At 34.8% G+C, this 16,398-nt stretch overlaps 1 protein-coding gene across 1 annotated transcript; it reads right to left on the bottom strand.

Annotated features, from left to right (window-relative positions):
• Window positions 1-4,294: 4,294 nt before the first annotated feature.
• LOC133869246 (receptor kinase-like protein Xa21) lies at window positions 4,295-9,980 on the bottom strand. Its single transcript, XM_062306202.1, has 5 exons — window positions 9,690-9,980; window positions 9,269-9,368; window positions 6,242-8,248; window positions 5,711-6,083; window positions 4,295-4,684 (listed from the first exon to the last, which is right to left on the bottom strand). Exons 1-4 carry the CDS (start codon window positions 9,978-9,980, stop codon window positions 5,728-5,730), a joined length of 2,754 nt encoding a protein of 917 aa, XP_062162186.1. The 3' UTR covers window positions 4,295-4,684; window positions 5,711-5,727.
• Window positions 9,981-16,398: the final 6,418 nt, after the last annotated feature.

Raw genomic sequence — 16,398 nt, 5'->3', positions numbered from 1 at the left:
AATGATCATCAAATTCTTTAATTTTGAGATTGACTATTTAAAGGCAATTTCATTCCGCATTCTCCTATTTTCAATTAAAAAAAAAAAAAAAAAAGCAAAAAGAGGAAGAAAGTTGAAAGATTTGCAGCCTAACTTCAATTTCATAGATAGTTTTCAATTTGTTTTTTCTTTAATGAATGATATGAATAAATAGTTCTCATGAACTATCTTTTAATTTCCTTTTCACCTTCACACAATGATAAATTCACTCCATTGGTGAATCTAGTTGCCAAACAGGCCAAAGTCTTCATCTAGCAAGACATTACTTGGCTTAAGAATCCCATGTGCAACCATGCATGTCTTTATCAACTAGACATTTACAGTGTAGAAATAGAGATGATGGAGATACTCCAATGCAAATGTCAATCGTGATGTTCAATCTTTGAAGGAAATATAGAAAGCTATTGTGAGAACACTAAACCACTTCCGACACAACGGCCTAAATTTAGGACATGATGATTTTTACAAGATTCTCACGAAGATGTTGACCCTGCCAAAACTCCTGGCATCAATCAAGTTTATATTGTTGACATTGTCTTTTAATTTACTTGCTCAAGTTGTTGCTATGAATAAGTCTTCTAAGTTCTATCACTCACAGACTAACACTTTTCATTTTTTATTTTTTATTTTTGGATGAATAAGCCTTTTCATTTCAAAACACAAAAAAATACATGCATTTTTTCCACATAATTGAAAGCACAAAAATTAGAATCACAATTCATATTCATGGCCTACTTTCCATAGTACAAGGACAATATATAATACTAGAGATTGTGTTATGTTGCACCAAAATATCGTAATTACAATGATAAAAATTGTGTAATGTTGCACCAAAAGAGCTACAATATACTTTAGCAAAATTCAAAATACATTAATAATGGAGTACATTTATAATCTCATAAAAAAACCAAATTCACTTGCTCAACAATTCACCGTAAATAGTATACGACTTTCATGTTTTGCCCAAGATGAACTGGCATCATTTTAATATCTCCCTTTATTCAAAAAGCTACATTAAAAAATTAGAAAATTAAAAAAGTTATTGTGAGAATCCGACCACTTTTTCAAACATAGGAAAATTGGGGTGAGAATCGGCCACTTTTCCAAACTTTTATTAAATCCCCAAATAGTGATGAAGTTTGACAAGCTTGTCATGACATGTGAAACCAAGTCTTCATTTGGCTTTAGAAATGCGGTGCACCATGGCCTAGAAATAACCTATAAAATTTTAAGTAAGAATTTAAAATTCTGTATTTTAAAAAAAAAAAACAAAACCTTTAGATTTTTTTTCCCAAATTTCATTTAGATTAAGGTTTGATATGTCAAATCAGTGTTAGCCATAATAATGCATGACAGGAAAGATGCTGGAAAATTCCTTTGTTTTTTTGTTTTTTTTTGTTTTTTTTGTTTTTCCCTCTGTGTGGGAATTTATTATTATTATTTAATGAAATCCTATGGGCCTCCTTCTTGACCTAGCAAAGGAGAAGGTGACAAAACCCTAAAAGAAAATTCTCTAAATTGGCAACCCGAAGCGCCACAAATCACAATCCCTAGATAAAGACGGTTTTTTTAAATAATTCTTTTATTATTTTTTTTAGTGATTGTTAAAAAAAAAAATTATTTAAAATATAAATTCTACTTTATATTTTATATGGAGAATAACTCTCCTTTTTGCGTTTTAACGCAGAATTCTTTAAATTTATTTTATTATATTTAAAGTAAATATTTGAGATAATAAATATTGAAGTACTGGTGAAAGTGACAAACAATATTGTTATAAAATCTCAATTATTTGATTTACATACAAAGATTTAATTTAACAAATTTTATGTTATAGAATTCTATCAAATTATAGACTATTTTAACCTAAAAAAGAAAAAAAGCAATTATTGCAGTTCAAAGGAAAAAAAAAAAAAGTAAACGACAATCCTTTAATGTTCCGTTTGTTTCGGCGTAAAATGATTTCTAGAAAATGATTTCGATATTTTACGGTGTTTGGTAGGGGCGAAAATAACGGTCAACGAAAATTATTTTCGGTTTGACCGTAAAACATTCTTTAATTTTTGGAAAACGATTTACGGTTTTTAAAATCGTAAATCGTTTTCCAAAATTATATTCTTCGTCCTTACACACAAGTTTGATATCTGACTGTCCGAATCCGACAATTGTCGGTCGTTCGAAAATCGGCAGCACCGGAATCCGACATCATCAAGTCACTGGAATAATGCCGGCGTCGGAATCCGACCACCGGAATACTGCCGGCTGCCAGAATTCGACTGCCGGAATACCTCCGGAATCCGGCGACAACTGCGCTGAATGCCGGCGGAATTTGGCCGGAATCCTGCCATGGACAGAAACCGGCCGGAATCCGGCCTGATCTGACTGGATCCGGCCACTGATCCAAACACTGACCCGGCCGGATCTGACCGGATCCTGCCGAGATCCGGCCAAAATGACCGGATCCGGCCGGATCTGACCGGGCCCGGAGGTGTCCTGCCGAAATCCGGCAATTTTGGCCGGATCCTGCCAAACATGTTCGCCGGATTCCGGTGACGGCGACCGGTCGTTGCCGGATTCCGGCGACAGTTGTATTTTCACTTTTAGTAATTTTTTCGTGCGAACCAAACGCCGAAAAATATTTTCGAGAAAATAATTTCTTTTGAAATTGATTTCGTCAAAAATATTTTACGACGGAAACCATTTTACGTCGAAACAAACGGAGTATAAGTAGTACTACATTTTTCCTAATCTATGGACTATGTTGCTTGTGATTGAGTTTTGTGGGCCCTCTTTGGACAATCTCTTCATTTCACTCGTGACGAAATTCAACGTGTCCACTCAAAACAAAATAATAATAATAATAATAATAATTTAACTTGTCTCATACACAATTTTTTTTTTTCATCTCCACAATCATTATTATATCAATTTTCCTCTTCATAAGAGTTTAGGGAGGGAGAGAGATTTCAGTGTGATATTTCATTGAATGAAATACTCAGTACTGTTTGTTACAACTTGAGGCCTCAATTCAAAATTCCAACAATGCCATATATGTTAATCCTATGCTTAGTACTCATTGTTGTGAGAATAGGATTGAAGACTTGTCAAAACTCCCATCAGGCGCCTACCGACGACTACTGTAGCTCCAAAGGGTCTAAAATCAGCTAGACATTTTACAGTGTAGAAATAGGGATGATGGAGATATTCCAATGCAAATGTCAATCAAGTTGCTCAAGTTGTTGCTACGAAATAAAGTCTTCTATCACTCACGGGTTAACACTTTTTTTTTTTTTTTGGATGAATAAGCCTTTTCATTTCAAAACACAAAAGAATACAACTCAAACTTCAGCAAGTTCATAACACCAAACTTGAAGTCTGGAACTCAGAAAACAAAATACACCATCACACATCCAAGCTACTTCTTTTTGTTACCTTAAAGGGCCCAAAAGGCTAGAAAAGAAAAATCAAACGAGAATTTCCATCAGATTTTGTGTTAAATAGAGAACATAAATGATTGTAAAAATTAGTTATGCCCCTAAAATAAAAATAAAATAAAATAAAAAAATAAAAAGGTTAAGGGTCACCCAATTTAGACATAATGATGGTTACGTTGTCTTCCAACTATATTCTAACTGAGACGGATTATTTAGCTCCTCTAAATAGAGAGGGTGAATTGCAATCCCACCTAAAATAGCAGGGTGGTCATGGCGGGAGTGACCATTGTTTATGTGGGCATTTATTTGTGAGAATGCCCCAACCACAAGTAAAGAACTAAAGATCATAGTAGGGATGGGATACCTTGATATGATGTAATTACAACAATTTTCTCTAGTGGTTAGCAGCAGGAATGTATGGAAGAATCATTCCTTTTTTGATTACTTTTTCTTTTCTCCAAAAAATCGTAGAATGTAATCTAATGAAATTACAAAGACAGCAGGAATGAAATTCCCACATGCTTCACATGTTTCCAGCGTAGAACTCATTATATGTTTCAAAGGAACGATTCTCTAATTTAATTAAAAAAAAAAAAACTATTCAAGGTTATTCCCCTTATTGATCTCTAAAATGCTATAAACTCCCAAAGCTATTCAAGATTAGTATTAGACATTAATGAATAGCTTTTAAAATATATGCTTCAAGCAAGATAAAACTTGTATAGTAGGATGTAAAATTTTCTTTCTTATCATCTCCTTTCATGAGATAGTGGCTATAAACTTCTTCCCATCAATTCGTAATAATCATAATGTACCATAGACATGTTGAACAATAATACTCAAAGGGTTGAACTTAGTTTCTAAATGAACAGACTCTCTGTCAAAGCAGAGTCCTCTATAAATCTCCAAATGAAAATTCAAACAGAAAAATCAAAGAGTCCACTTCAATCAAAATAGTCGGCAAAAATTTCATACCCATGAGAGTTCATAATAATTGCTCTCGCTTTCCCTCTTAGACAGACCCATAAGCATAGACCTAGTAGTAACCCCCACCTTAGCCTTGGGATTTTCTTAGATACATGTCGTTTTGAGGAATTCTATGCACCTTCTCTTCTTCCGTCTTTGGAGCTTCATAGATATCCAAAAATAGGACCAATAGGATTTGTTTCTCAAAACACAGATTTGACCCTCCTCTCTGCTCTTCTTCAAATCTGGCCTCTTGGAAAGTTAATTCAACTCGAATATGAAAGCAAATAATTTAATTATAAAACTAACATGTAACAAACATTCCAAGAAATCAATTCTACTTTGCCATACAAAAAGCAATAATTTTAACTAATCAAGAATGATGGAAGCTTAATCCTTTTGCTAGATAATCAGGGAAGAGGGAAAACTCAGTCCTTTGAATTTTCATTTGCTTAAATGACTAAATGTTGACTACCACATTGTCCATCATTTAGATTTAGAGAAACTTCATCTTTCTTATAAAAGATCAAATGATGACTTTAGAATATTGTATAGACTCTAAAAAATAATGTACATCTTTGACTGTTGGTTATGTTCAAGCATGCCAGAAGTTTTTGGCATGAGGAACGGAGTATGTTAGCATAATATGCAGATATAGTAATTACAGATACAAAATTACTACCGGCCTCAAAGAGTAGTCTTACTATTTGTTCTTCATGGATAAGCTCTAGTATATACATATTGTTCCCATCCAAAGGATAAAAATTTGATGTTACAAAATTCATTGGAAAAACAGAAGTTATTCTTATTTCTTTCCTTCACAGTTACATGAATATATAGGTGAAGTTATCATAGGACAAATCACTCTGAAAAAATGATGAAGCAATGAAGTTATATATAAAGTCCTAGATAGTAAATAAACTAATATAAACAACCGACAAAACTTATCTTACTCCACCCCCTTAGAATCAAACCCTATAGCCAAAGTGCAAATCTAGCCCATCCTTTCATTTTATGCGATTGAAGTATCATTTTTGTCCCGAGAGAGAAGCTAATGATTTTGTTGCCTTTAACACTTTGAGACTAACTTAGAATACCCATTGGTGACTAATCATTAGTTATACCACTTATAAATGTTACAATTCTCTACCATAAGAAATCAATGGCTATAAAAAAATCCCTCATCTTGTTCTCGTATAAGAGACTAGTTATAGGTCTCAAGAGAGTTATATTATTTCAAAAGCACAAACATGAAAGAGCCATAAACAAACCTGATGTTCTCATTTAACTAGCTTCTTCCTTGAGTATCTTGTAGAAACTTCAGTTTGATCTTGTTGAGTGTGATTAAAATACTTTTTGCATTAATCCTCTGCTCATGTAACTCAGCACAACACTGTAAAGCCAATCCCATTATGGACGACATGCAATTCTCCATAGAAGCATAGTCTCTTTCAGTTCTCAACAAATAGGCATCAACAACTTTAGTTACTGAAAAGGGTGACGATTCCTCTACCCAACGCTTCAAGCTTATTTCTCCAACAAACATATCATCGGTAGGTTTCTTTCTTGTGAAGGTTTCCATAAGCAAAATACCATAACTATAGACATCGCCTTTTGTAGAAACAATTCCTTCCAATCCATACTCTGTTTGTGTACATAAAAAATAATCATGATAACATAATTATATATTCAAAAGATATAAAGTGCTAAAATCAATATTCAACCAAAAGGCTATTGCTATTCGTGCATTCAAGAGTAGAATGACAAACATGCAAGTTCTAGTTGTAGGCTAAAAACATCACCTGGTGCCATATACCCAATAGTAGCGAGAGTTATGGTTCGCATCACAGAATCTCCATCACCTAACAGTTTGGCAATTCCAAAATCAGCCACATGTGCGACCATATCTTCATCTAATAAGACATTGCTCGGCTTCAAATCACAATGAACAATAGGTGTTGAATAACCATGATGAAGGTATTCTAGTGCTGACGCGACATCGATCATTATATTTAGTCTTTGTAAGACACTCAAATAGTGGTCTTGAGAATACAACCATTTCTCTAGGTTTCCATTAGGCATGTATTCCAATACAAAAGATTTGAAGTCCATGTTACTACACGTGCTGATGATTTTGACAAGATTTCGATGACGAATATTGCGCAATACCTCACACTCTGTATCAAAACTCTTGAACGCCCCTTCTACTACCAAGTTGAAAACTTTTATTGCAACAATTATTCCATCTGAAAGTGTCCCTTGGTATACCGATCCAAAACTCCCTTTACCAAGTATGTTGCTTGCATTGAACCCTTCTGTTGCTTGTAAAAGTTCTTGTTGGGAAATTCTCCTCCATGTAGCTAGTGGTAAAGAGTTTGCCTCTATTGGAATTTGCATATACCTTTTTTGGCATCTTATCCACACTAATACAAGAGCGACTACTACAAGTATTGTTAACCCAATTGTTGGCAATACATACTTTAGTATATGTGCAATTGCGGTCTTTTTTGGTCGAGAAACACCTTCTTTACATGGAGAAACTTGTAGTCGGGGAGCACCACAAAGTCCATCATTTGACAAAAAAGATGCAGCAGAGAAGTTTACAAATGGTCCTCCTACAGGTATTTTTCCTTGTAGTCTATTGAAAGAGACATTTAGATATTTGAGGTATGAAAGTGCTTCCAAAGACTTAGGAATCTCTCCGGATAAATTGTTACAAGAAAGATCTAAGAATTCCAAGCTTACCAATGCACCAAAAGATTTAGGAATTGAGCCTTCTAACTGATTGTTCGTCAATGAGAGATTAGTTATATCTTTGAGGCCAGCCATTGTTGTTGGGATATGACCAGATAGTTGATTTCTTGATAACTCTAATACTCTCAATACTTTTAAATTTCCAATCTCGAATGACAGGGGGCCACTTAGAGAATTTGATGAGAGGTCGACCTCCAAAATATATTTAAGGCTCCACAAGCTGAAGGGAATCATAGAAGTTAACTGGTTGGAGTCTAGGTAAAGATATCTTAGAGAAGTCAAATTATTTACACATGTAGGAATAGGTCCAGAAAGCTCATTACCACCTAAATACAACTTAAACAAGCTTTCTAAATGACAAAGATTGGATGGGATTGATCCTTCTAGTCTATTATCATCAAGATAGAGAGCTTGAAGCTTATGCAATCTTTCCACTGTAGTTGGAATACGTCTAGCCAATTCATTGAGCTCTAGGGACAAAGACACCAAGTTGCTTAAATTACTTATCTCTCTAGGAATGATGCCCTCAATCTTACAATTATCCATGTGAAGATATTGAAGAGAAGTAGAGAGATTTCCAATGGAACTAGGAAGGACGCTGTTAAGTGGATTATATGACAAGTCTAAATGTATTAGATATGCAAAATTTGACAAAGAAGAGAAAAAGTTGAAATCTGGAGTGGAATATTCAATGGTCAAATTATTGTTTTGTAGGCCAAGCCACTGGAGGAGTCTTAAATTACCAAGTGCTTTAGGAATTAAGCCCGAGAATGAGTTGTAGCCCACATCTAGTTCAGTGAGTTGTGAAGCATTGGAGATAAAGCTAGGTATTGTTCCACTCAAAGCGTTGTCGCTCACATAAAGATACTGAAGAATTGGAAGGAAAATGTCTATATTTGATGGAAGATGTCCGGAGAGGATATTAATAGACATGTCAATTACTTGAATTGTTGAGATATTAAAGACCTCAAACGGAATTTGCCCCATTAATTTGTTCCCACTGATAGCCAAGATCTCAAGGTTTTGTAGATTACCAATTTCACTAGGTATTGCACCTGTCACAATATGAACAACCATTCATTATTATTCAAAGAAAAAATATGTGGTTTAAATGAATCGTACACACAAGTAAACAGACGTCTAATAAACCAATCAAAACTTCAAATTAAGAGCTAATTATCTTTTGTCCAGTTTGATTAGTGCGTCCAATTTTTAAATATCTTTTTTTAGTGCTTCCAATTGAGACACGCAAAATGCATGACAAAATCATGGTGGGCGCATTTGTTGCCTTTCTAAAGCAGCTTTAAGAAAGCAATGCCCAATGGAATACACTTGGTTATACAGCCTTGAGATATGCTTAATGCAATTTTTCTAATAACTAAAATTACCGGCAATGCTTTGTGAATATTACAATTTTTTACAACAAACCGTGGAGAGAGTTAATTATATTTGTGTTTTTAGTTTCTTCTTAGTCTCTAGCGAAAGATACAAAAGTTGTTGATTAACTGTTTATCTTAAACTAATAAAATACAATATGATGAGTGTGACGAATATACAATTTGTTTTTTACAATGTATATCATTTTTGCAACTCTTGTTGAATCATCTGAAATGCATAACAAAGGATCGATTGTGCTATTTGTTATTGTAAGCAGGTTCAAGATGGAAATACCCAATGGAACTAACTCGGTTAAGTGGCAACTGCTAATATATTATCTAAGCCCAACAACTATTAGTCAAGCCCTAATATATCTTTTCCTTTTTCTTTTTCTTTTTTATTTCTTGACAAAGTGATTCTTACTTCTTCTTCTTTTTTTTTTCTCTTTTGAATTTAGTCAAGCAATCCTTGATGTAGAAATTAAATATTACTGTATTCAGCAGTTACAAGATTAACCGTACAATGAGAGCTATCCTTCATATGAACTTGTTCGTCTATAAGAGAAAGAGCTTCCTTAGCCAGCCTGTGAACTAATAGATTTGCCTCCCTTTTGATATGGTTCATACTCCATAAGTGCAAATTCTTCAGCATAAATTTTGCATTTTCAATCAGAAGGCCATACCTACATCAACTCTTACCTTCATCTTTTAGTGTCTGTACAATCTTGATGGTATCACCCTCTAACTCCACCTGTTGATGTCCCAATTCCCTAGCAAAAACTACAGCCCTCAAAGCCGCCTAGTAGGGTCAATGATGTATAGTCTAGGAGCTTGCAATGTTTCCAAGACTTCTCCCTCATGGTCTTTCATAATCACACCAATACCCATCTTTCCTTCAGCCTTATCCACCGCTGCATCTCAGTTAATCTTCATGTGACCCACTGTGGGTACCGTCCAATTTTTATGAGAAGATATATCCTCATTTTCAACCCATGGTCTAGCATTGGCATTCTTTAAATCCTTAATGGATTCCATAGCTTTCCTAACAATCTCAGTAGGATGGCTAAAGCTTCCCCCAAAAAATTCCATATATCCTCATTCATAAATTCCTAGCCACTACCGCCAATAGAGCAAATTCTTCATCATCCAATTTATCTTGCAGCTCTTCCACAATATGAATAAACTCTCCATTCTCCACATTGCTCTTTTGTAGTCTTCTTCCACACATACTCCATGTTTCTCTAGCCACCGTACATTTCCACAAGATATGCCATGTGGTTTCCCCATCTGATCCATAAATAGGGCAGAATGGATCCTCTTGAACCTTCATTTTGACAAAATTTGCTTTAGTAGGCAAAGCATTCTTACAGGCCCTCAAGATAAAAACTTTCACTACATTTGGAACTGTCATCTTCCAAATTCTTTTCCGTACTGTGTATTGCCTTCTAACATAAGAGCATTCTCATATGTTATTCGCTACAAGAGTTTGATCTAAGTACTATAAACTCCTCACCGTAACTCTCTGTTACTAGTGCACCTCCAGATTTGTTGATCTCTCCCATTAGTGGAGTTAATATGAATATGACATATTTCTACTGACGCACTCTCCCCAAAAACCTCTTTGATCAAATGGACATTCCATCATTTGGTATCCTCGTCATTAATGTCTGCTATGAAATTATCATCAACTAGCCCCCACCTTGGCGAATGTGCAAGAAGTGCCAAAGGGTTCGGTGTTCATTTTTCTTTCCATACTTTTATATTCTCCCCATTCACAATCCTCCATAATAATCCCTCCTTTAATAAATTTCTGGCCTTCCAAAAGCTATGCCATACATAAGATGGTCTATGACCCAACTTTGCATTAAAGATAGACCCAAAGGAGAAGTATTTTACCTTGATAGTTTAGGCCGCCCAAGAGTCTAGGTTCTAGACTACACTAGCACTACTTTTCCAACGCCTTCTTAAAAATTTCATCTTCTAGTTGCTCATTCTACACCAGATTCTATCTTTAATACTCTTGAATGCATTCATTCGAGATCTCCTCACCATTTCCAGCAAGCCAAGATATTTTTGAAAAGCCTATGTAGCTCGTAGCCTTGACAATGCAATAATTAGTCGTTTAATCAGGGCCACGGTATTTCCATTGAAAAATAGAGAAGCTTTATCTTTAGCTTTTGACCTAATGGCTTCTCAAATATGTCCAGTACTTGTTGTAAGTTGCGCCGCTCCATAGGGTAAGCCTTGCAAAAGAGGAGACTATCATATGCAAAGAACAAAGGATTAATTCTCACACTCAATGCCTTTTGCGAAAGCAAACTCAATGCCTCCGTACAAATGATTAATAAATACGGGATAGCGAATCCCCCTTTTGAATGCCTCTGGTTGGTATGACTCTCCCGTATGGTTCACCGTTGAGCAAAATGGAGTAGGTCACTGACTGAATACACATCATCATTAACTGCATCCACCGAGTATCAAACCCTATCTTTCGCATAACCGCATTCAGGAAACACCATTTCACTCTGTCATGTGCTTTGCTCATGTCCAATTTCAATGCCATGTAGCCCACTTTCCCTTTCAAAAGAGTGCTCATCGCGTGTAAGGTTTAAAAAGCTGGTATAATATTATTAGTAATGAGCTTGCCAAAGATGAATGCACTTTGGATTGGCGAAATCGTATGAGGGAGGACTTTCTTGAGTCTATTGGCGAGGACTTTGGACACTAATTTATAGATCAAATTGCAAAGGCTAATAGGTCTAAAGTCTATGACCTTAGTCGAATTTTTTATTTTTGGGATAAGAATGATTTGTGTTTCATTAATTCGACCATAATTTAAGCAACTTAGGACAGCCTAACATACCTCAATTCCCATTGTGGCCTAGTATTTTTGGTAGAAACATGAAAGAAGCCATCATTAGGTTCTGCTAATTTCGATGGAGACATTTTTGACAAAGCTAGACTAACATCATTCATGTTCAATAGTGAACTCCTTAGTTGTGAATTTATCCAGAGCAACCTGTCCATGTACTACCTCTAGACAATCTTCAATATCTGTAGGCCAAGAGGGACAAAATAAATCTTGATAATAATCAATAAAGGCCTTGTTGATTTCTTTTGGTTTGTTGCAATTAACTCCCTCCACACTCTTACCTCTTGACTGATATGGTTGACCCTTCGCCTTTGATTCGCACACATGTGGAAGAATTTAGTATTTCTGTCACCATGTTGTAGCCAGTGCACCTTTGCCCTTTGTTTCCAGGGCACCTCCTCTTTTTCCAATATACCATCAATTTCCATTTGAATTTGCTTGACACGACACACCGAATCTAGTTCTACACTTCCTTTGAAAGTCTTTAGTATCTAAATATATTTTTTAACAATACCCCTGTATCGTCCCGTATGCTCGTGCTCCATGAGATCAAACGCTGCTTACATTCCTCCAGTCCCAACTAAACATTTTTTAGCTTGTTTCCCCAAGGCTCCTTAGTTCACCAAGCCTACTTGATCACTTCTTATCATTCATCTTTAACGATCCGACTGTCTTTGAATTTAAAAGACTGATATTTTTGCTCCAGTAGTCTCTTTGCCGACGTCCATAATTTATAAGTAGTGGGCAATGGTCAAAATTGCTAGCAGCCAAGACACAAACATCCACATCCTTAAAATTCCCACACCAGTTAAGATTTGCCACTGCTCTATCAAGCCTTTCCCTACTAAAAGGATGGTTCGTAAGATTGTTGCACCACGTAAACTTAGACCATGTGAAGCCCAAATCACTTAGTTGACAATCCTCCAATACATTCTAGAACGCCTCCATTTGTCGTTCAGGCCTTAACATGATGTTAGAGTATATCAGGAGAACAAGAATCCAAGCTACAGTTGAAGACTATCACCTACCCACTGTTGAACACTGTGACCTAATTATTACCTAGTCACAATTGAAGACTGCAACATAACTACAATTGAAGTCTATCACTTAGTCACATTTACCTAGTTGTAGTTGAAATCTATTTGTATTATCTAATTCTCCTATAAATATGAGCTTGTTATATTATAAACATCACTCAAAGAAATAAGATATTGGGTCTCCTTTCCTTAACTAATTGAAAAAGATTACAAACTGTCCGAGGGTTCCAAGCCCTCGACAACTCCAGCTAATCATACTCATAATGACTGGCGGGGCTGAATATAAGCCACCTCCAAAACATATGGACTGTACTTCCCATCACGACTCTTTTTTATTATGCCTCCTGACTCCCCATAATTCTTGTCATTTGCTGGCTCATTTTTATTTTTGGCTCTACATCGCCCCTGGTGATAATTTCCACTTCATGGTAATCAACTTATTGGCCACCTCCTCCTTCTGACAAGACTATTTTTCTTGAGCTCTCCTCTACCATTGTGGCTTAGTTGCTGTGTTCAAACTGTTAGAGCACTACCAGCAGATACTCTAAAGCTTATTTCCTTCCCTTAATTATATATGTATATTTAGGTGGGGTCACTTGAACATTTAGATGTGCTACCATGGCCATGGATCCAGCTCTTGTATGCTTACACTTGGATCCTAATTCATCAATAGTTGTAGAACACAAAAATCATTCTAAAAGCTAAGATTATGTTTAATTTTGATTTTATTGTAGGTGTTTTGGATCAATTAAAGATTGGGTATGATTTCTTAGGTTTTTATCTCTTGATTTTCTTATGGGTTTTTTGGTGATGGTAGATTAGAGTTTCAGTTGTTCTGGGTTCTTTGGTGAATGTTATATTGAGATTTTGGGTGTTTTGATTTGTTTTTCTTGGTTGATTTAGAGTGGGCTTTGGAGTTTGATTTATTTCCCTTGTTTCTGTGATTGAAGGTTGATTTAGATTGTTTTATGATTTAATTATTCATCTGTTTTGGGTTTCAATTAGTTAGTGTTTTGCTGGGTTGTATTGATGACTTGAGAAGATGGGTTGTTTTAGGAGTTGAAGTTATGGCTTTAAAGGATTCATGGCCGAATGGAGGAATGATTTCCTTAGGGTGATCTATTTCTTAGAGCTTTGAATTTATGATGGTCTTATGGTTTTAGTTAGAGGTCCCGTGAGTGTTGGTGATATAATCTTGATTATGGTTGATTGCAATGAAGTGTTTTGGGTTTTCAAGCCAACTGGGTTTCAAGAGAAATTTCCCTTGGTTCCGTGATTGAAGGTTGATTTGGGTTGTTTTATGATTTAATTATTCATCTGTTTTGGGTTTCAATTAGTTAGTGTTTTGCTGGGTTGTATTGATGACTTGAGAAGATGGGTTGTTTTAGGAGTTGAAGTTATGGCTTTAAAGGATTCATGGCCGAATGGAGAAATGATTTCCTTAGGGTGCTCTATTACTTAGAGCTTTGAATTTATGATGGTCTTATGGTTTTAGTTAGAGGACCCGTGAGTGTTGGTGATATAATCTTGATTATGGTTGATTGCAATGAAGTGTTTTGGGTTCTCAAGCCAACTGGGTTTCAAGAGAAATTTTGATTTAGTGATTTTAGGTTTGATCTGGCCGAATTAGGGGTAGTTTACCTTAAGAGTGAATTGGCTGTGAAGTTTCGGTTATGGAGGGCTAGTTGGGCGTGAGGAAAGAGAGATGTGAAGCTTCATTTTGGGTCTTGATTGTTGGGTTTTGCTAAGTAGCTTGAGGTAGGATATTGGTTAGGAATGTTTGGTATGTTGGTAGGCAGTGCCGGCTCAATGCCTAGACAAATTAGGCAATCGCCTAAGGCCCCAGATAAAGATATAATTAAGCTACCAATGGTAGCTTGTTGGCTTGGATCTAAGACCGAATGATGTTGTGAAATTGTCGGAGTTGTTGCTTGTTCTGGGTATCCCATTTAATGAGGGGAAGAGTTGGTGACGAAATGGTTTGCTTGGGCGTTTTGGTGTGTGGAGATTGTTAAGGTTTTAAGTTAATTGTGTTAAGGTTTGTCTATTAGTTGTCTTCTAGTGGTCTTCGAAGAACTATAGGGCTTGTGAACATTCAGCCAACTCGATGTTTCCCTTGAGGTATAGGTACATAAGTTTTGGCATTAAATGAGAGAAATAATGAGTGGGTATAAAAATATCATAAATAGATTAGTAGAATAAATGGTAATAACAATTGGGATGTTGATACATAGACTCAACCAATGTTAATATAATTTCATAAGGATTGTGGATTAAGTGCAAATTAATCCTAAGTATAATGTCTAGTTTAGAACCTAGTTATGTATTCCAAGCTTTAGTAATTAAGTATATTATAGTATGGTATTATATTTCAATACCAACAGGATTATTAACTTAACGTTTAAAGTATTAAATTAAATTATGATTTAGGGTATTTGTCTTGACGTTACAATTTACCCTAAATAACTCCCAAGGCAATAGAAGATAATATTTATAAGTACTGTTATTATAGAAGTGCTTAATTAGGCTCGTGACCCACTTAGATATGTAATTAGGTAATTAATGCATTAGTATAATGCCAACTAAAAATGGTTAAATATTATTAGGATTTTTAGTGGGTTACCTAGAAGGATAAGGTTAGATAAAGATTTTGGGATAGTTGTTCAATGTGTGATGAAGATGTGAGGGTTAGGTCGTGGTGCATCGTTAGCACAAAGAAGGATAATGGTGCTTGGCTATTTTTTAGGAAAATGGGAAATGATATTGTTTTTATTAAATTATTTGATAAAGCTTTTGAGGTATGATTGTTAAAATTACATGAGCCTGAATATTTTATGAATAACGTGATTATATGTTTTCAATTATTTTTACATACGTTGAAATGATTTGCAAAATGAAATGTGATGATTATGAGAATAAAATAATGATTTTAAGAAAGACATGTTATTGCAAAAGGTATAAGAGAATCTTTATTTTATGTTTATGCTAGTCTCTCACGTATAGGAGATTTTGTGTTGGATTACTTTCTCTTGGTTCTTTGAGCTGACCTTAATAGATAAAGGATAACAGAAAATGAGAAGATATGAAAACGAAAGATTTAAGAAGACAAAAGTGTGAAAAATGAATTCTAGGAATTTCTTGATTTAAAGAAGGTAAACTTTGACTGTAGGTATTGATATTTAATTATTTTGGTCATGTTTAGTAAGTACTTGTGTTGTGGAATATTTGTGAGTTATGTAGTAAGAAATGATTGATGTGATATAAAATTTGAGAATGTTTTATAGAAAAGTGAAAAAATTTTGTTTTGTAGTGAATTTTTTTTTTATTTGAATAATAATAAAATATGGTTGATGTGATATAAAAAGTGTAAAAAAGTTAGAATGTTTTTTTTTTTAGAAAAGTGAAAAAATAAATAAATAAAGGGAGAGTTAGAGTGGTTTGCCAAACAACCCCTTTGCTTTTAGGATCAAGTGATAGACTAACGCATGGTAAATTCCAGTGTAAGTGGTGCAGGAGCTTAAGGTAAGTATTAAAAGTTAATCAAGGATTTTATGAAAATAATACGCCACACAGTAAAGATTTTCAAAATAAAATGTATTTGGATGTATAGATATGTGCATATGTCTTATTGTCATTGATTCTCAAAGTAAATGTAAAATTTTAAATAAATCATGCAAATAGTGAGTCGAGCAATATTTTAATACTGATGATACATAATATTATATTTAATATAGTGGTGCCATTGTGGAATTCTATGTGGAATTTTATAAGTGTGAATTGCATTGATTGATCTGGAAAGATATTGGGTTAGCAATGTGACAAATGAGAATTTTATATGAGATATGACATTTTGTTTTCAAAAAATGGAAATTGGTACTTTATGTATAATTTTCTTAATGATTCAGTTACCTATGAGCACT

Source organism: Alnus glutinosa, chromosome 5 (assembly GCF_958979055.1).
Source record: "Alnus glutinosa chromosome 5, dhAlnGlut1.1, whole genome shotgun sequence".
Taxonomy (NCBI): domain Eukaryota; kingdom Viridiplantae; phylum Streptophyta; class Magnoliopsida; order Fagales; family Betulaceae; genus Alnus; species Alnus glutinosa.
The sequence above is the reverse complement of the archived record's forward strand: the minus strand, read 5'-3'. Positions and strand labels throughout refer to the sequence as shown.